Source organism: Eleginops maclovinus, chromosome 18 (genome assembly GCF_036324505.1).
Source record: "Eleginops maclovinus isolate JMC-PN-2008 ecotype Puerto Natales chromosome 18, JC_Emac_rtc_rv5, whole genome shotgun sequence".
NCBI lineage: Eukaryota > Metazoa > Chordata > Actinopteri > Perciformes > Eleginopidae > Eleginops > Eleginops maclovinus.
Genome location: NC_086366.1, coordinates 10,035,373 through 10,056,188, shown reverse-complemented (window position 1 = coordinate 10,056,188; position 20,816 = coordinate 10,035,373). Strand labels below are relative to the sequence as shown.

The window sequence follows — 20,816 nt, the reverse complement described above, 5'->3', positions numbered from 1 at the left end:
ATTAATGCGCAAAAGCACACAAAACTAAATAAATAGCGTCTTCACAGCAGGGAAGACACAGTGGTGGGGAATCTTTAAAAAGTTGTTTGCATAATACAATGCAGATGAGGGGAGGCAACGAGAGGAAGAGAGGCAAGGATAAGATAGTAGACTGGAAGAGGAGGGGAAGAGAAGTAAGAAGAGAAGAAAATAGGAGAGAAAGAAGGGAAGAGAGTGAAGTACAGATTAGAGAGATAGAAATGAGGGAAGAAAGGAGAAGAGAAGGGAAGAGGAAAGGAGGAAAAGGAAGGGAAGGGAAGAGGAGACAAGTGGAGATTAGAGAAAAGATTGAAGTGGGTGAAGAGTAGAAACAGAAGAGAAGAGAAATAAGAGAAGAGAAAAGAAGAGAAGAAGTTTGGCAAGAAGAAGGACCGCAGTGAGAGTTCAGAGGAGGGCAGATATAACTTGGAGGAGACATGAAACCCTGCCAGACCTCGGCCCTGTCTGCCACCGAGCGTCAAAGTTACACCCACTGTCACACACACACACACACAAGCACACACACCTGCATAGAAGTGGTAATTTCCTGCAGGGCAGAGTCTGCCTCCTGTTGTTTAGTCTTCAGCAGTGCACTCTGCTTTGCAGCTCGCCTCTTCAACTCATCCACCAATGACTTTGCTTCGTTCAGTTTAGACACACCCGCCTGGAGACAGAGTCGTAGATATGACTTGTATGTATGACAACAAAAAAAACTATCTAGGAGATGTTATACCAAATTCAAAAGTTCTAAAACAGACACTGCATTTCAGATTAAGAAAAGACATTATCCTTAAAAGAACTTAATTTTTAATGTATATTATGTATATATTATGAAGTATTAAGGGATGAACAAATCCAGACCAACTGAAAAAATTAGAGTTCATAGAGTCCACACAATATTTAGGTAAATTGCCTTTTTGAAATACATTTCTTCCTGCTTTTAATTGCCAATATAAAAAGTTTTGCCCACTTGATAATTATTACATCTAGTTGTTTTTGTAAAATCGACAAACCATACACACAAAATATCTAATAAAATCATATTTTTACTTTTGTAGTTTGACGTATATTGTTCTTAGTCTAACAACTAAATGATGTCAAAGCTAAATAAAAAACAAACAGGCAAACATTTGGAGTGTGTACTTGTTTATCCATCTTAGTCTTTTGGGCATACTGACTTCGTAGTGTATCGGATACTGTACCTGTAGGTGCTGCTGCCTGGTTGTGAGCTGGCTCTGTTTGCGGCTGAATAATGCCGTGTAAACATGCAGGAAGGCCATGTACTGGCTGGGTGTTGCACCATTTTCTCTGCATGACTCATGGACCATCAGGAACAAACGGCAGAGGTCTGCCTGAGCAGAACCTGCTGAGAGTAGAGAAACAGGAGGATTATGACCACACACTGCTTTAAATTAAGAAGGTCATTTAACTTCTTTACAAGAAAAACAAATGGTCATTTACCTACAACTTCATCATGTTGATAAAAGGAGTGGTTTTTTTGGGAAGTAAAATGTTTGTTTCACATACCTTCTGTGATTGGTAGAAACACTTGCCCTTATTATTTGTAAAATACTTGATACTGATGGAAAAAGCCATTACATTTCTGAAGTTATAGCACTAAATATGTAATTATTTACACTGCATTAAGTGTCTTGCAACTACATCCACAGAAGTACAATTATTCTTAAGGAGATGACAACGATGAAGTATAAAAGTAACTTCACTATAATGATAACTAACACATCTTTGCTCGGTGTACTACTGCTCCTACCTGAGTTTTTCCCCTTCGTGCCCTTTTCCCTTCCATTCTCCTCTCCTTCGGTCTTTGCTAGCAGCAGCTCAGGAATCTGACAAAGCAGAGGTTTACACACCAGATGAGAAAGTTATATGGAAAGTGTCAATGCATGCGTGAACTTTTCTTATCTAACCTTTATTAAAAAAGAGTTTACAATGTATAATTTCAGTTTGCACAGTTAGGCAAATGTTCTTCTGAAGCCCTGTGGTGATAGGGTCAATATTAAATATGAAACCACGTGTTAATCAAACACGTATGTACGGGGCTACAGCAGAGTAAATGATAGCTCAACACAAGTCTGTCTTTTAATTGTTTTCAGGCATATGTATACCTCCAGACTTAACACCTTTAAGTAGAATTGTTTATTTAAAAATCAGTTTTTGTTGTTGTCCGTGTGGCTGCTGCTCCCTTCTCCTCTTCCTCCTACCTTCTTCATGCTGCTTTCAGACCATCCTTCCATCCACTGGACAGAACACTTGCGGTAGAAAGCGGGGTTGCTCTCACAGTTGATGGTGAAGTTAGAGTTGGAGCAGTCCATGATCAGAACAATGTGGAGGTTCTGCTGGATTCCTTAAGGGGAGAAGGTTGATTGTTAGGAAGTAGGAAGAGTGTAAGAGATAATCATGACATGTCGATTGAGACAAAGCAAATGAGCCGGAAACAGAGACAGCAAAGGCTGTTTTTGTGTTGCTGAGATTGTCCCTTTCAGCGTGTACCTCCTCTCAGAGTTGCTCTTTAGCGGGGATACTTTGACAATAACAGAGCTACTGATTGTGTTCTGTAGCAGCACGATAACCTCATCGGCACTGCACCATTTCTACTGTTAACACTCCACTGCACAGCAGGGAAGCAGAGGATATGTGAGCAGAGCACCGGAATACTACATATACCACATAGATTGGAGCAATATTGTAGAAATAAACTGGACGTACTGTGGGAAAAGTAGTTGTACAGTGGTCCGGTGAATCCATCCTGGGAAGCACTATCTTTGAGGGAGGAAAGGAGAGGCTCCAGCTCTTCAGGGGTGTACAGACCTGGAACTTCACCTGAAAAATAACGCACACAAACGCATAAATATATAATCCGCGGGTTTTTACACCTAGCCTCTACAGTATGAGAAGAAACTGAACACGAGATTTTAGGAGCAGGACCAATTGAAACTGCATCGATTGGTGCAGCAACGATTTTTGCAAGAATTGACGGTGCATAGTTCAAATGTAAACCATGCAAACTCCTAAACAAGGGCTGCAATCAAAATGTGAAATCGAACAGTTAATAGACAAAAAAGAAATCAAAGAAAAGAAAAAGGGGAAAAAGAAAGGGAATTTGCGTATTACTAACATGACCTAATCCTGACCTTGTAATAAATGAAGGAGAACCTCGCGGTCAAGGAAGGGAAACAAACACTTTACACACCTGATGACAGCAGGCTGTTCACCATTTCTAAGAAAGTTTGGTGAACAAACTGATAATCCTCCAACAGTAGAACCGCCTGTTTGCCCTCCAGACCAGCAAGCTGCATCACCTACACAAACATACAAAGACACTTTACCTTTCATATACATAGACCCTTCATAGGTACACGGACACCAAAGTTCCTTCAGCAAGCAGTTTGTGCATTTAGAATTAATTATACTTTTCAGGTGCAGGTGCCACCATCAATTTTGCAATTTGAATCTGAAAACAAAGACTTAAAGAGGATATATAATGCTTATTTTCAGGTTCATATTTGTATTATGTGCTTCTACTGTGACATGTTTACATGCTTTCTTGTTCAAAAAGTGCTTTATTTTACTTCTTTTCCCCCTGTCTTGAACCAGAGCCCAGTCTGCTCTGATTGGTTAGCTGTTGTGATTGGTCAACCGCTTATAGATGTGTCTGAAATGTCCCTGTCCCTTAGCATATCATGTATGAAATTCTTGAGCCAATAAAAAAAGGCAATCCACTCTTACCGTCTTGAGATCATTGCTGAAGTTCTTGAGAGCATAATCACGGGAGATCTTGGGCGTGAACAATGTGAATCCATGCATGTGTGACACCAGGCAGGTGGCCGTGTGCCGACCCACTCCACTCCTGCCCGCCAGAAGCAGAGAGCCACCGGGTCGGCTCAGGACCCGATCCACCCTGGACACAAAGTCACACACTTCCCAGAACAGGAGGAGATCCAGCTCCTTGTTATCACGGCTGTACAGCACTACTCCCTAGGGGGAGGAGAGGGAGGAGCACACACAGGTGAGAAAGCTGCACCACAGACAATTAGACCTAGGGATTCAATGAAAAGAACAAAACAATGGCGCAGTAACAGAGCAACATGAACTTGGCATAAAGATAAAATAAGATGCTCAAAAAATTAACATCGTTAATTCACAAAGGCAAAGCTACAAAACCACAGTGTAAGATACATCAGTATAAATGTAAAAAAAATAGAAAAAAGTAATCGGATATTTTTAAAAGCAGACATTTATTAAAAAAATCTGAAATTTGAAAAAAAGTGATAATTTTGAAGAAATAGTCGGAAATTCAAAAAAGTCGAAATTTGGAGAAACAAATCTGAAGTTTGAAAAGAAAACAGAAAGGAAAAGAAATTGGCAGACAAAAAGTGTGAATTTTCAAAAGAAGATGATTAAAGCCACATGCAGGAGGTAGAATAATGAGAAAATAGTGGGATATATTTTAAAAGTCGGTTTTAAGAAGGAAAAAAAAGGACATTTGAAAAAAGGCAGATTTTATAGGAAAAAGTGACAGTTTAAAAAAAATAATCTGACAAAAAAAGAAGTGTCAACATTTTAGAAAACAAATCTGAAATTTAAAAAAAACTCAGATCTTTTAGTAAAAAATTTGAATTTTGAATAAATAGTCAGAAATTCCCCAAAGTCTAAATTTGGAGAAAAAAGTTTGAAAAAAAAGAAAAAAAAGTGAAGTTTTAAAAGAAGATGGTTAGGACCACATGAAGAAGAGGTCTTATGCAGAATAGCATATTTTATTGTACGTACTATTATTCCAAATATACCTGTAGTCACCCCTCATCTTGAACACTACGCCTCTGTCTCTTTTGGCCCCTGCTGAATAAGCTCAGTATGCTGTGATTGGCTTGCGCGAAAAAAGTGGTGAACCTTTGCATGGAAGTTCACAAGCTGTGCGCTGAGATGGAAGGCAGTATACTGTAATGAATCTTTATACGACACAGTACGGGGGGGCCAAATCACAATGGCTTGGTAATTCCTTGTTTTCTGCCCAAGGTAGCCAACAAAAAATGATTGTGGGTTGTTAGGCACTCCTGATACTCTCAGCACAGCAGAAACTGTACCTTTTGTATAACTTGCTTGAGGTCAGCAGAATCCAGGCGCCCCAGTTGTTTACCATGAGGAGGGAGAGACTGGCCTGGAGCCATCACAGCCGCTTCAGAGGCTCCCCATGTCACATAGAAACCATCTGCACCCAGGGGAAATATAACAGATGGTTAGCAACACACCCGCCTATGTGCTCATTGAATGACAGAAATCAGAGGCAGAAATGTGCACTGTAACGGGAACTACTGTCACAAAAATGAACCAATACCAGTCAAATACATCTGAAAATGGAATGAATGTGTCTGAATGTTCAACATGGGCATTTTGATTTGGTTTCAAATCCCACAGCTTACACACCAGATGTTTTAGAGAAGCAGGCAGGTGTTTGCTTTGCAGGTGGACTGCACTTCTGGCCATCATTTGGAAAAGACATTTCTTGCAGAGTTTAGGTACCAGCCTTTAGCTGATGCTCTCTCACAGGTTGGATTTTAGTGCAGACGGCTTATGTTTACAGACATGTGAACAGATTTCAGGGAAGTTTGGGGGAAAAAGCTGCTCTGTCTCTGCAATCACTGCCAGGTGCCACGTCCGGATATTGCAGTTTCATGTCTTTTATTTGCTGAGCACCAGCGTTATAAGCACGCACCTCCAATTCTAAGTTTAAACATTTGATGAGTTAGTTCTTGCACTGTAGCAGAAAGACCTCTTTGGATGTGTTGACGTGATGACAGTAATTTATTCTCTAGGCTCCTGTCTCTCTGATTTCATTAATCCTACTGCTGCATATGTAAAATGTTGTTTAGCAGTTTCATTGACCTCTGTTATAGATCTGTCATTTCATTTATTGAGCATCAATGACCTGTTCTTGAAGATCTGAGTGCATCAGCATCTCTGAGTGGAGCTTTCTTTACATGGTTTTATCATACTGTAGTCAAATGCACAATGGCTTCCTCTTGCTTGGATTTACCACATATTTCTAGAGTGGCTGTGCAGATCATTACCGAGCATAGTAGTTATTGGTATTATTATATTCATTTATGCAAGGAGGGCAGAATCTGCATTTATCTTTTACTCTCAGTCCACAACGAGTTCTGAGAGGAGCTTCTTCACAGGGAGGACAACACCAGGAAAAGACTTGCTTGGCTTCATTCTGGAGTACGAGTTTGTTCTTGTTTATGACACACAAGGAGTTGGCATGCCAGTGTAGCATTGGAGTCCTGCCAGTTGCCAGTGTCTTGCAGCTGCTATAACCGAGGAATTCAAATGATAGTACCTGTAGTGACACTATGTTCTTTATCAGTGACTGAATAAGGAATATTTGTTAAGCCGCAAGCACTTGAGTTTTGTTTACAATAACAAGGAGCAGTCAATCATGGAAACATTTACCAATGTCAAACAAAAGAGAGCATTAGCGGAGAAGCTGCCATTAACGCAGAGCTGTCACTGAACAAAGCAAATATTGGCAAGAATTGCATCAAGCACTCAATCTCAGATAGATGTTTTCCTGCTTTGATTTAATGTTGTTTTGTATATGTGTGACTTCAATGAAGGTGTGCGTCGGTGGGATGAGAGGTCTCTCGTACCGGTCATGTTGTCGAGAGCGTCAGAGCCCCAGTCCCCCCGTATGATGGATGAGAGGATGTTATCGAAGGTGTGAAGGTCTTTAGAGGAAACTAGCCGGTCTCTGAACAGTCTTCTGGCCTCGTATGCTACCACCTCCAGCACGCTGTCTGTCACATTAGATTGAGCTAAAGACGAAGACATGACACAAACACACACATACTTGGATTAATACCCGACGAGATACTTATTTTTACATTTACATACATTTGTTTCAAATGAACACCTTCATATAAAAGCGTGAGACTCATACGGATGTATCTGCAGAGGGAAATCAACCTCTGTTTCTCACTTTCACCATAAAACATATGACGAATATGTTGTGTGTCCATAGATTTAAAAAGGGAAGAAACAGACACAAGCGTAACAAGCGTACATAACTGTTTACCCTGTGACTCAGCATGAGTAAAATGGCTGTTTTTGGTGAGACCAGGCATGACAAACGCAACTCCCAGGGTTTCAATACACTTACTATGATTCCCCCAAGAATCTGAGCTGCACTGTAGCTAAAAAAAGAGAGCAATACAGGGACAGGCCAAAATTGTGGTCTCATAGGGCCCTGCCTTCAACAGTGACTGTCACATTATATTGAAAGAGCTGAAGAAGAGAGCCAAACACAGACACAGTGACACTGCTGGGTTCCCCTTGCTTATTAAATGTTAAAGACCACAAAGTAAAACTAAAATAAACACTTATCCAAGTAGCCATGCTTAACATTTTCTTTGCTTATAATGTCCTTGCCAAAAAAGGATTCTAAAACCAAATATGTCCTTAATTAAACACATAACATAAAGGAAAGATGATGACCAAGAACAAAAATGTTCGAATGAAATCAAAAATAAATGTTCTTTGAAGTTGTGGAGTTATTTTTTGGTGATACTTATTGGCTGACGTTTCCCTGATAATGATATATCTGTGATAAGCTTTAATTAGCTGATGGCATAAGCCTTCAATGTCTCTGGCATCATACATGACCTCATATAATGTGTGTGGGGAAACATACACACGAAGCAAAAACAGACCAACAAGAATTGATTATCTTTTTTTTAAGCAAACCCTCAAGACCCACCTGTTACTCACCACATTTTACTGACCTTTATTATATATTTGAACCTTTTATGCTCTTAACCTTGTTCTTTCTCTGTTTAAAACAAAGCTGCCTTTCTTTTTGTTTATTAAATACGATTCTTAGATGCATTTTCATTTCATTTTATTTCTTTATTTTTTTCTCCCTCAAAGGCATTGTGAAGCACCTTGAGATGACGTTATTTTTAAAGTGTGCTATAGAAAATAAAATCTATTATTATTGCTAATGATGTGTTGTTAATACATCCATTGTGTTCAAATGCACACTCACATGTACCACATACATCAACACAGTCATAGAAGTGAGGGGTTTTTTTACATACCAAAAAGAAGGTAAGCAGCGAGAGAGGGGAAAAGAGGGAGGAAGAGGCAAGAATACGTTAGAAAATGATGAGCATAGGAAAAGGCAAGTTTGTCCGCTGACGTGTTTAATTAAAATAAATGATTGGACTCACTATCACAGCAGGAACACATTGCAGGGGAGAACGAGTGACAGAGGGAGAGATGAAAGGACAGCAAAGGGAGAGGTTGATAAAAGAGGGGGAGAGAGAAGAGTGACAGAGAGGAAGTGAGCAAAGAGAGGAGAGATCAAGGGAAGGAAAAGGTGAGAGTTGGAGACAGGAGTTCTGAGCTAGAAGAAAACTGACAACAAACTGAGCCATATGGTGTTGTCCTTTTGTTTCTGGCATTCTTTAGGTTCCTCAGTGCCAACACAATGAATCTATACGAGGACTGGTCTCACAACATGAGTCTGCGTCACAAGACAAGGTCTGAGTATCCCTGGTTAGGACATCAGTCTTTTTCACTGTCAAAGGGCTTACAAACAAATGTGTTGCATCCGTGTGTGTGTGTGTGTGTGTGTGTGTGTGTGTGGTTACCTGCAGTGAGGTCATATCGCAGCAGGCTGAGGACCCACTCTGTGAGGATACAGGGGGTAAACAGGTAGTGGCTATGGTCATCCACTGTAAACTTGGCTTTCACCTGAAAGTGGGAAACAGGGAGAATCAGGGCCCGTTTATAGCTATAGGACAACATCCATTAGCGATTGACAATATGATATCAATGACGTACCTAAATAAGTTCCATATGTGTCCGCCTCATCAGCATTAACAGCATCAAACGTGACTTATCTCTCCTCTAAAAGCACAATCTGTTTGCCATCCAAAGTTTAGAACACGCCATATGGTGCTTCATTCACAGATAGGGTAGTGTGTGTCTCACATACAAGACAGAATTAAACAACTCTCCTTCATAACTCCACTTTTCAAATCACATCACATGGGTAAAAGTAAACTATTTGTAATTCAGTAGTTTATTGTAGTTCTGTTGAAACTTCCTTCTGACCAAACCATTATATAGAGTTCCCTTTTTGATAGCAAGAGAAAACAATCAAAAGCATCCAATTATAACTTGAAATGTCACATAATTAATTGTGTGACATTTGAGAGTCTAATTAAGTGTGCTACAATGTCATTTCATGAAGTCAAACAAAAGGAACCAGATATGCTAATGGTGATGCTTTCAACTTCTCAGGCGAGACCGTGTAGCTGCAAACACAAACGCGAGCGCGAGCGAACAACCTGTCCGTGTAAATACCTGTTCATAGAGCTGCACCAGAGACCCAGCCAGCTGGTGTGTTTTCCCGCTGCTGGCCCATGATGCCTGGCTGCCCAGGCTATGCTGGAGAACTGGCTGCAGGTACGCAGAGTAGATAGTCTGCAGCTGCTCCCTGTCTGGATAGCTAAAGGCAGAGGCAAAGAGGCAGAGAAACAGATGGGTGCAAGAAATTAAAAGTCTGGGGATTGGGATTAGAGGGAGACCAACAGTGAAACAGAAATAGATTAGGGTGCTGGTTTAGATCACCTTTAGTCACAAAAGTGTATATTGCAGGCTGTTTGGTAAAGTATAAATGAATGTTTCAAGTACATTCGAGTTATACTTACTCTATGGTGCCAATGCGGACTATAGATGAGAAGCGGGAGGTGAGGGAGTGGCTTCCTACAGCTCCCCCTGTTGACATGGAGGCCACCACCTGGATGTTCTCAAGACTTACCCACTCCAGATTCTCATCATAGAATCCTTTATATGTCACAACCTGGAGGAAAGAGAGAGATGATAAAGTAGGTATGGTATAGTAGTAGATACATTTTAACAAATAAGGGAGTTGACAGAAAGTAAGGCACATATCGAAGTGCTCAAAGACTCAGTAAGCAGCTCCAAAGTTGTTTTCTTAACCACATCTAGTATTCACTGATGTGTTGTCTTGTCTGTTGGTATTTTGGGTTTATTGTGTGGTCTCTACCTGCTGCAGGAAGGCAGTGAGGTTGCTGGTCCCCCATTTGTCAGGTTTGGGCAGGTTGATGTCTTTGAGGTAGAGCACGAGGTTCTCACAGTCTTTCGGTCTGAAGACTCTGCCTGTGTTGGAGCTGAGCAACATGCAGGTCTGACCGAGCTTCTGCAGCACATGGCGGGAGGACGTCTGGGCGCTGCAGTGAACCACCGCCACTTGGGTGGAGCGCAGCCGAGAGAAGGCGTGGCGCAGGAGCATGCTGGACAGGAAACAACAAAAAGGTTTAAAAAAAGAGGGGCATTTATTAAATAGAAGGAGTAGCCAGACAGGGTCTAACTTATGTGACATCACTTATATGTTTGCAACAGTGTGATCTCTGCAGGAGACAGTCATAGGATATACGAGTGTCAGTGCTGTATTTAACAAGAGGGCCACTCCTAATCTAACCCAATAATGTTTGTCAGAGCAGACCCAAAGGCAAAGAGAGACATTTTGCGAGGGCGCAGACAGAATGATAAAATAATTGGAAAGCTAAATAATGTGTGTGTGTCTGTGTGTACATTAATTAGATGTTCTTTGATCAAAACAGTACGCCGACAAACCCAGTGCCACATTGGCACAGTGACCTTTCAGAGGAAGTGAGGCGAGGAGAAAGAACGAGAAAAGGAGACTTTGAGTGAGAATCAACTGGAGTGTAAAAGGCAAACTGAGTGACCCTTGTTCTTCGAAGCCCTTGGGAGGGAAGCAATTACTTTTGAAGCAACCGCTCTCCGAGTACGTACACACACACACACACACACACACACACACACACACACACACACACACACACACACACACACACACACACACACACACACACACACACACACACACACACACACACACACACACACACACACACACACACACACACACACACACACACACACACACACACACACACACACACACACACACACACACACACACCTAAGTCATATCCTGACATGCGAGTGCCTTTTACACAAAAGGTCAAGCCTTAAAAAAAGGAGATCTGATTTGTGTTATTTTAAATGTATATAATGCACACTTTGATCTTACAGAACCTTTTTTAAAGCAGACCAACATGAAGTTTGGCACGAAGAGTTTGTATTTAAACAGTTAACACACACTTCCACTGTATAAATAATACAGTCTTTTTGTGTTATGATCCACATTTTGGGATGATATGCAATGTGTGTTTATGTGTCTCAATATACATGATATTGCAAGTATTTGTGCAAATGCCTCCTCACTTTATGATGCATGTATGCAAATGTGTGTGCTCTGTGTGTAGTTACCCCTTTCCACATCCCTCTGGCCCTACCACCATAAAGGGCTGCCTGTGCTGAACGGTGAGCCACGGGGAGAAGCAGTGCAGACCCCTCTGCATGTCTGGAGTCTCAATAACAGGCAGTGTGTGTGAATGAGAGAGCTGTTCCAGTAAGAGACCGTCGGGACGATGAAAGGTATAAGCAGCTAGATGTCCGTTGTCTGAGTCATAGTAGGTATCTAGAGGCTTTTTGGAGTCTGGTGGGCTTTCCCTGGCCCAGCTCAGCAACTATAGAATTACAAAGAAAAAAAGGGTGAATATTAAGAGCAGGGCGGATAGCTTTTCGAGCAGTAGCATAAGAGGAAATTCCCCACCAGGTGCATATCCTGTATTTGTATTTGAATAATGACTCATAACTTGAATGTTTTTGTAAGTTATAGCTGAATCTAGGAACAAGCTTTTTAAGTTTGAGACATGAATAACATTTCAATCCTCAAAGTAAACTGTTCTTACAGTCACATTAAGCCCATACAAAACACACAGGGGTCCTCACCTCTTTGGCAAACTCCTGTCTTGTTTTGAGGTTCAGGTTTCCTCCCAAACCCCTGAGAAGACCAACGATAAACTGACCTCTCTCGGACACAGCATTGAGGTGTGACAGGCCATTGAACACTGTTCCCACCAGAGTGGTCTCCACCACAAAGTCATTCTAAAGAAAGGAGAGCCGAGAAGGGGATGACAAAAAACAAGAAAAAATGGGGTAAAACCTGAGAAACCTAGAGTTATTGCAGGTTATGATAACTACAGCCTGCTGATTTTTGTGAATTAATATCACTCTTAACATAGAAAGATGGTCAGTATACATGTCCTATCTTTTAGGGTCCCCAAAATGTCCACGATTGACATAAAACATTGCTACAGACTGTTCAGCAAAATCATGTTAGCATTGTTTGTCTGAGTCAGTGTAAAGATGTAATACAGAGTAAATGGTACCTGTTTGAGGACCCAGTCCAGGGCCCGTTGGAAGTAGTCTCCCAGCCAGTTTTCTAGGTTACTGCGACAATCCTCTGGCTGTCCCCTCAACCACGACTTCACCAAAGCACCTACATCAATATCCTCATCACTGCAGTAGAGAACAGGGGGTATAAAACACAACATGTAGAAGAGCTAGATGACAAACCTGGAATTTGTGTGCAGAAAAACATGAAGATGGATAGTCCGACCAACCTGAGAAAGATCATTCCCATGCGGGATATGGTGGCTGGTGAGGCACAGCTAAGGTCATGAGTCTCAAACAGGAAGTTAACATTGGGTCCAAACTGGATGCGTTCTCCGCTAGGCATGGTCAACAGCCGATTATCATCAAGCACAGAGTTGAGACTCTCAATCCACTCTGGGTCGATGTCGCCGTCACACACAATCCAGGAGCTGACCCCTAGAAAAAATGCAGTCCTTGTAAAGTTTACTGGTCTACCCTGATTTTTTTCAGTTAATATAAACTTTATTGCAGTTATCTAGGTCTGGGTCTGGGTTAGCCAAACAGATTATTATCAGTGACCTATTAGCGCCGATTGAGTGATGTCTTACCCTGTGGTTCTCTGACCACATTCCGGGCACTGTGTGTGAGGACGCCATCAGCCCATTCTCTGGTGTCCATGTCTATATGTCCCAGCAACTGTTGTCTGGGCATGGCCTTAGGATTCATTGTGTACTGCTTCACCTACAAATACAACAGCATAAAAGCATTAAAGATGGCACACAAGATCAGGACAATATTTTTAATACTGACCCAAATACTAAAATAATTGGATATTACAAAATGTACATTCACAGCATTTTGAATAATACATTTACAGCACGTATCAGTGAATGGAAATCAGTGTAGGCGGTTTCCCTGTTACTCACCACTTTGCCTGTCTTGCTGAGAGCGGCCCTGAGCATCCTCCAGAGCGTAGACTTCCCCGCTCCACTTGGCCCAACGATGACTACACCCATGCGTTGTCTCAGCTGTTCATTCAGCTCCAATGCCTTCTTCAGCTACACAGAGATGGAAAAACAGTCAGCAATTCCTCTAGGGGTTTTGCATCCTTCTAACAAACTATTCAATTGTCTCAGTTTTAAAGTAAGGACTTTTTTGGAGTGATCCCGAAAACTGGTCAGTATTATGACGATCATTGGTTAGTGCTTGGATGTCTTCACACACCTGGCTGGGTATAAGCTCGAGCCGAGCCTCCTTGTAGACTTGGTCCAGTGCTTGCATTAGAGTCTTGTCCTCCACATCGGTGAAACTAACCCCAGAGAAGACATCCCTGACCAGAGCATCAAACCGGGAGCTATCTGCAAACGTCAGCTTGGACATGGTGTTCAGTCTCAGCGCCTGCACCACCAGACTGCTTTCCTGAACTGGACATGAAAAACATGGATTTTTTTAAATAAGAAATATGAGGCATGACAAAATACTTAAATAATGATATGATATCATATAGTTTTATACTGATGCAGAAATACATGCTTGATAGAGAGCCAAAAAAGGTTAAATGATAATGAAGTCGTCCAGTCATTATTCTTTTGCCCTCTCACCCTGTTACAAAAGTGCTCATTACCAAAGGCTGCCATGATTCAAGAGTTTGTCGATACTTTTGTTCTCTGCTCCAAAGTTGCTGGCCTTTTATCCGTGGCAGAGAGAAACACTTGGCCGAGCTACACACACACACACAAGACGAACACAAGAAAACCTTGGGGACTCATCTAACAGACAGAAAGTGCATGTACTGTGTGTGTGCCTGTGTGTGTTGGACAGATAAAGGGCTGCTGATGAAACAGAAGGATTTAAAAGAGAGAGAGGGGGTAGGTTGAAGAAAAGGCAGAGGGAAATTAAGAGAGTAAGGAGAAAAGTAAGGACATGGGGTGAGAAAGAGAGGGCAGGGAGTGACAATGAGTGGGACGAGAGCAACATCGACAGCCAGGAATCAGAGAGGGAGCTAAGAGGTCAGAAGGAGGCGGAAGGAGGTGGAAAAAGATGTCCTGGAGAGGTAAACAACAGAGCTCTGGCAAAGTGTTTGGAAAGGAGAGAGAGGAGAAGGACAAAGGGACAGGCAAGTGAAAAGCCCAAGGGAATAAAAGTTTTACAGGGGACATTTGGAGTATATGTCAGTTAATGGCGTGCCTGAATTAGAGCATTTAGAAGACAACGACAACGGCAGGGGGTGGTCCGTAAATCCTATTTGTGTTATACACTGTTCTTCAAAACCGCATTCAAGAGATATCCACAAATAAAGACACAGATTAATGAAACTAATTTAAGGGACAGGACAATTGTCTCTTAACTTTTATTTACTCCTCATGCTTGAATCCTTTTCATCAGGTGACTAGCTTTCTATCACTCAGGTCAGAAGGTTACTAGGAGTGCACTCCTCAGGGCACAGATCTAGAGACACTTTCATCCAATGATCAAAAGCATATTTTAGAAATTTGGGAAAAAGAAAGGCTATTGGAATATTTTACTTAAACTAATACACTGTAGGGACATTACAGGCAAACATAACACAGTACAATCAGTTCTGTTATATAATCAAAACGTGAATATGAGAATCATCACATAGATATTAAACGTTGATATGTTAACCTTGATTAGCATTAGTCTGCAAATAATATAACATGACTATTTTGGTTTTGTGGTACATTTATTCCTGAGAAGGCTGCCAGAAACATAAGTCTAATTCAGTAAATAAATAAGAGGGGTTTTTTTTCTATTAAAAAGTAAAACAATACAAACTGTTTTTGGATAGAAAAAAGAAGACAGTGTATCTTTGGTGGCAGTAAGCTTTTTCTGATGTTAATGGCAGAATCAATCAAGTAATTCCTGAAGGGATAAGTTTAGTTGTTTTCATTTTCGCCCAATTTTGGATAGGAAGAAGTCATCAGTTATCTGATGTTGCATTTGGCTGGAATGGAAGAGCAAAGAAAGTGACTCGAGGTCATGGCCAAATAAGGCACTGTTGTTTTCCTAACTTTGCTGTCACCCTCCACTGTTGGAAAAGCCTCACAGAAATATTGTACTTCAAAATAAAAAACAGCCAGAGGGGGATCTTACTCTTGTCCTTGTCATGACTCCTCCTCTGCTGCTGCAGGAGACTGCCACAGGCCTTCAGCACCGTCTTCAGAGCACGCAGACCCCAGTCGTAGTGCTGCTGGGGAGTCAACAGCTCCCTGGACACACACAAAAAGGCACACATACTCACACTCTCTGAATTGTTTGTAGTGTTAAGGGCTTGAATGTAGGATTATAATTATCCACACATTAAAAAGGCCTATATTGCAAAAGATTTTAGTGGCAGAGTAGGTCATTTCAAATACATCCAACAGCATGACACTGCTACAGCGGGGCTAAGAAAACAGGAGTTTTAGGCAGATTTATCCATGGTTACCCCTCCTGGCAATCTATGACAAATGGGGCATTGGTTCGTACCATTTTTGGGCCCCAATGCTGTTTATATTTATTTCTTGTCCAATTATGAAAAAAAAGATCCCAACATCATCCAACTTCAACCTCAAATTAAACCAGAAAAAGAAGACCAACTAAATCTACCTGGCAAGGTTGAAGATAGCAACCAGTTTGCGCCCCAGCACTTCTCCGCTTTTGAAGCCCTCGGAGTAGAGGATGACCTCAGCGATGAGCTCATTGTCTGGCCGGCTCATGGCCACAGGCCTGAACAGTTGCTTCAGGTTGTCTGGAAGCTTCTGTCTGCCTCCATAGCCTTTCCCTGCTGGGTTTAATGTGATAAACACCCCAGAGTTTGGGTCCAATTCCACCTGAAGGATGAAGAGAAGGAGGACAAGTTATTGCCATGAATATGATGTTTATTCTAGAGCAACACTAGTACAGTTTCATTGATTGCTTGATGATAAATGACCCAACTATCTTGGTTAAAAAAAAACAGATAGCGGGCCTGAGAGATAGCGAGGCATTGATTTTTTAGCATCAGTACTCTGTTATTATATTCTGACCTCCTTCCCCAGCAGTTCACATGAGTTCTTGTGATGTTTGAGGGAGTCTTGAATGGCCTGAATCTGCATGGAAACTGCAGACAACACAGCTTCCTCTAAGCGGTTGAATTCGTCAAAGCAGCCCCACGCTCCACACTTCACCAAGCCCACAAAGATCCGTCCCATTGACTTCACGTCGATACCCTGAAACAGAGATGAAGGTCAAACTGTAAAAAGCCTTCTCATGTGTATTTATGACATTTTAGGCTGACATGTTAACCCCTTCATATATTCATACCTCATCACAGTTGAACACCAGCACTTGGCGTCCGAACAGCCCCCCCAGGGCTTTGACCGACTCCGTTTTTCCTGTGCCAGCAGGCCCATAGGGGTTCCCCCCAAGTCCCATCTTCATGGCCTGGGTCAGAGTCAGGTAGCACTTATCAGTCAGGGGGGTGTGCACCAGCTTGGCCGCATTCCCCTGGGAGACACGAGAGGTAGGAGGGAGAAGAAAGTGAGCGATACAGAGAAATAAAGTGACAAAAACACAGTGAGATAAAAATAAAGATATGGTGAGTGATGGAAGAGTGGAAAGGCAAAAAAAAGAAGGGGGGCAGAATTCAGTGGGGGAGAAAGGCAAACAGATGATGGATTGAAAAAGGAAGGAATTATAAAACAAATGATAAGAGGAAGAGAATGCGTGAGACTGAGTCTTGCTTGTGTTATCTTGAAGATTCTGCAGAGGGGGAATAAAGCGAGGTATCCTCAGTGCTCTTCATCTCTGCATAAACACTGCCCCCCAAAGGTAAAAGATAAGAAGTAGAACTTTATTTCTGTAACAGAACATACTGTGAGTGAGAATAATAACAAGAACACAGAGTCCTTTAATTGATAGTGCTAATCAATCACTGTTTAACTACGATTTTGAGAATGCTACCTCAATGACAAGAGCCATCTATGTGTGAATCAATGTGTAACTATGGGCTAGGGTTAGGATTAAGTAAAGCATGAGCGGGAACACTGACTGTACACTGCTGACTGCTTGAAAAACATGTAAGAATGCTACAGTATGAACAGTTGGCAGTATGGCTTTTCAGAGTTTCGCAGAACATACTGTGCATGCTTTAGCGCTCCTTATATGTATTTGATGAGGAATTGCAGAAGGAACATTTAAATGATATGCACAGTATGTGTTTATAGCAGGTGTCACAGATGGCTGAAATGTGTATTGTGAAAGTGAGACACAGAATCAGCACGTCTATCTGAAATTAAATGGATCAATTAGTCAATTTAATTAGAGTTGCCAAGCGTATAAGTTAGAAATGCTTCCTGCTTTCCTCTTTTCAAGACATGGCAGTTTGAATACTAAGTAAGCTGATTTCTACTCTAAAGTATGAGCTGACTGATCAAAAATGAAGACTCTTAAGAAAAAGCTTAACTGCAGCTGATTTGCTCGTGTATACAGTTTTATGCACATGCCAACAAACCTGGTATTCATACGTGTAGCTGAATTGTGCATCCACCATATGAATAAGGCAGCATTTGTCTGCTCCCATGTAGAAGCGAAGCTGCTTCTTCCAGGCCCAGGCATCAGCGCCGGTCACCCCTGCCTGGTTGAGCTGCTTCACCACGCTAATGTTGTGAATAATATCCAGGATCAACGCCTTCAGCTTCAGCTGCAGGACACTGGACTCTGTACAGAGAGACATGCAGGAATATCAGAAGGGGTAAAAAGATACAAATAACCAACTTTATTTTGAATGCTGTGGATAGATGGATGGAGCTCATTGTAAAAGGACAGAGAGCTTTTATGTTATCATAACCGTTGCAAGGAAAGCTATTTTAAGTTGTAATGCAGAAAAGTTATTATTGGTGAGGAAAACAGGACCCCTCACTACAAACATTTTAGGAAAACGTTGTCAGACATGAATTCACCAAACTGATATTCTGGAAAGTCAATATTACTAACTGGCTAAACCGTAAAAAAGAAAGGAATATATGGGAGTCCCATTCATAGACAGAGTCAGAACCGAGGCACTTTGCTGCATGTCTCTCTTCTCTCTACCTCCTTATCGGGCAATTTGTTCTCCAATAAAGGCAGAACCAAAGAATGATCTTGAAGAAAACTGTGATTGGTGGTCAGTATTTTGTGATTGTGAACAGGCCTAGCCATTAAATTCTCTGTGAATTAAAAAAAGACTAATGTCACGGCTGAGAAAAAATTATAAAAGGAATAAATACAGAACTCTTGTTGTTGTTTGACAGAAAGATTCCCTCAAGTGGATACCTTTGTGCTTATCCAAACTCAATATGTTTATTTATGCATAACAGAAAATGACTAGTCCAATGGACCTTGTAAAGTCAAGTGAATGGTGTTCCACTGCCAATCTCCAGCAACAGAGGGAGTATTTTACATACAAGATTTATGGCTCGGATATTTGAATCATAAATCTTCCCTCTGAAGTTGGGATTGTATAATGTAAATTACATTGGACAGTCATTATGTACTAGGTAGGTGCTTTGAATGTGTTGTGTGTTCAGTAGGAATGCTTCAGTGATGTCAGCCCACCCCAGGAAGCATAAAAACACCATGCCAAATGAACACCATCTTGACTTGTCTGTGTGCCAAACGGAAGTTCATTCGCACTCCACACCATGGTTTATGGGCCATTAATGTAGATTGGGTAATTACATTATCCTTCTTGCCATTACTTTAGCCGCTTTAATCAATACTGCCACTCCAAAGCCTCTTCAGCCTACCTGGTTGTTTTAGGAAGTCAGTCATTTGAAGAGATGCTATCATGAAAGTGGGTTTTATTTCAAGTGTGGACTGCTAGAGGGTTGAATGCAAGAGAGGCGGAACGGAAACCATTTGATCAATAAATATACTAACCTTCAACCCTGCGCTCTGCTGAAACCTTTGGTACTTTATAATTATGTGAAAAAAGTACGAAAATCCAACTAGCCGATGACAAAAATCTGCGAGTGAAACAAGCACCGTTATCATTGAGACATTTTCATGACACAGAAATGTGGAATTTGGTTGCAATGTACCGTGAAATGATGCCACTACCAGAGTTATGGAAGAGCTTTTCATCTCATGCATGAATAAGAAACCCTGATTTGAATTTAAAAGTCCTTTTTTACAAATTCAAGTTCTGTAAAAAAAAAAAAAAAACCCTCTGCTGTCATGTTTAATGTAGCTTTATATCCCACCCTGAGACATTCAATTAGCCTGCCAGCGTTAAAGGGTACGGCCCCTCTGCAGCCCCTCGGCTCTGACTGCCTATCAGAAGACTCACATAAGAGCAATCATCTCTCAGTCCTGAGTAACAACACAAGATTTTGATCAGAGCTCAATCATTAACAACACAAGAGGGAGTCTGATAGTGGAACGAAAAGCAAGCGGGAAGTCGCAAGTGTTTATAGAGATTGGCAATTTAGGGAGGTTAGTGTCAAAAGGAACGTGATTAGCAAACTAATATAGCAAATCAAAAAAAGGGGGTTGAAGAGCAGAACGATCCGCAAGGCTGAGTTTGCATTTGTCTCACAGCAGAAGATGTTTAGACATCTTGATTTTGAATGACTTCTTAGATTATGGTCAGAATTACTACCACACGGTATAGATAAATACATTTAAGAATATGGTAAGAGGGTTGTGTATGCACTAGAACAAAACAAAAAATAAATACACAGGCATGGTCCCTGACAACTAAACAAATAAAATAAAGTAAACAAGTTTACGTAGTAATTTAACCCAAACAGTTTACACAAACAAACACGTTTCTTCACTCCATCCAGTTAGGACATACATCAATTCACCACTGCTTACAGACAAACGGAGACAGAAGTACCTGAGTTAGTGTGATCCTCAGAGCTGGTGTCGACCGTAGTGTAGTGTTCTAACTTGTTGCTGAGCTCCAGCTCCAGCTGCGGCAAACTTTGCTCTTTTAGAGCCCTTTCCACATCTTCAGTAAATTGGATTTGCTCAGCCAGACACAGAATCTAAACCAAAAATAAGAACGTTCAGACACTTGAAATAAAATTGTTATTTCATATCTTGGGTCACATATCGCTGACACTGTGCTTCTCATCTTGAGCAAAGTATTGGGGTTGGTTGGGGTTGGGGTTAGTGTGTGATTGTGAGTGTGAGTGTGAGTGTGAGTGTGTGTGTGTGTACCTGCGACGGGTAGCGTGAGGGGTCCAGGTCCCCTTTCCTCCCTGCTTTCATACATTCAAACAGCAGGTGCTTCAGAGTCTCCTTCATTTCCACAGACAGCTCACTGAGCCACACCTAGGACAGAGTTCAGAGAAAACAACGATCTCATTTAAATAAGAATACAGTATCCTCAGTTTTTAAGAAACATAAACATGCAAAGCCGGAGAGTCTGCAACCAATTATTTATCTTCAACATACAACCCAGAACATACAGTATA

At 41.4% G+C, this 20,816-nt stretch overlaps 1 protein-coding gene across 1 annotated transcript in view; it reads right to left on the bottom strand.

The window, feature by feature from the left end:
• Positions 1-20,816, bottom strand: part of dync2h1 (dynein cytoplasmic 2 heavy chain 1) — a 105,417-nt gene that overhangs the window by 67,917 nt on the left and 16,684 nt on the right. The window contains 27 exon segments of the mRNA XM_063907500.1: positions 545-682; positions 1,221-1,381; positions 1,790-1,865; positions 2,241-2,383; positions 2,746-2,859; positions 3,230-3,338; positions 3,766-4,014; positions 5,121-5,245; positions 6,687-6,851; positions 8,688-8,790; positions 9,406-9,550; positions 9,753-9,904; positions 10,112-10,358; positions 11,422-11,681; positions 11,947-12,102; positions 12,387-12,516; positions 12,621-12,828; positions 12,981-13,113; positions 13,299-13,430; positions 13,597-13,796; positions 15,487-15,602; positions 15,982-16,205; positions 16,401-16,583; positions 16,678-16,860; positions 17,867-18,072; positions 20,234-20,384; positions 20,560-20,673. Coding sequence (XP_063763570.1) covers positions 545-682; positions 1,221-1,381; positions 1,790-1,865; positions 2,241-2,383; positions 2,746-2,859; positions 3,230-3,338; positions 3,766-4,014; positions 5,121-5,245; positions 6,687-6,851; positions 8,688-8,790; positions 9,406-9,550; positions 9,753-9,904; positions 10,112-10,358; positions 11,422-11,681; positions 11,947-12,102; positions 12,387-12,516; positions 12,621-12,828; positions 12,981-13,113; positions 13,299-13,430; positions 13,597-13,796; positions 15,487-15,602; positions 15,982-16,205; positions 16,401-16,583; positions 16,678-16,860; positions 17,867-18,072; positions 20,234-20,384; positions 20,560-20,673 — 4,323 coding nt within the window.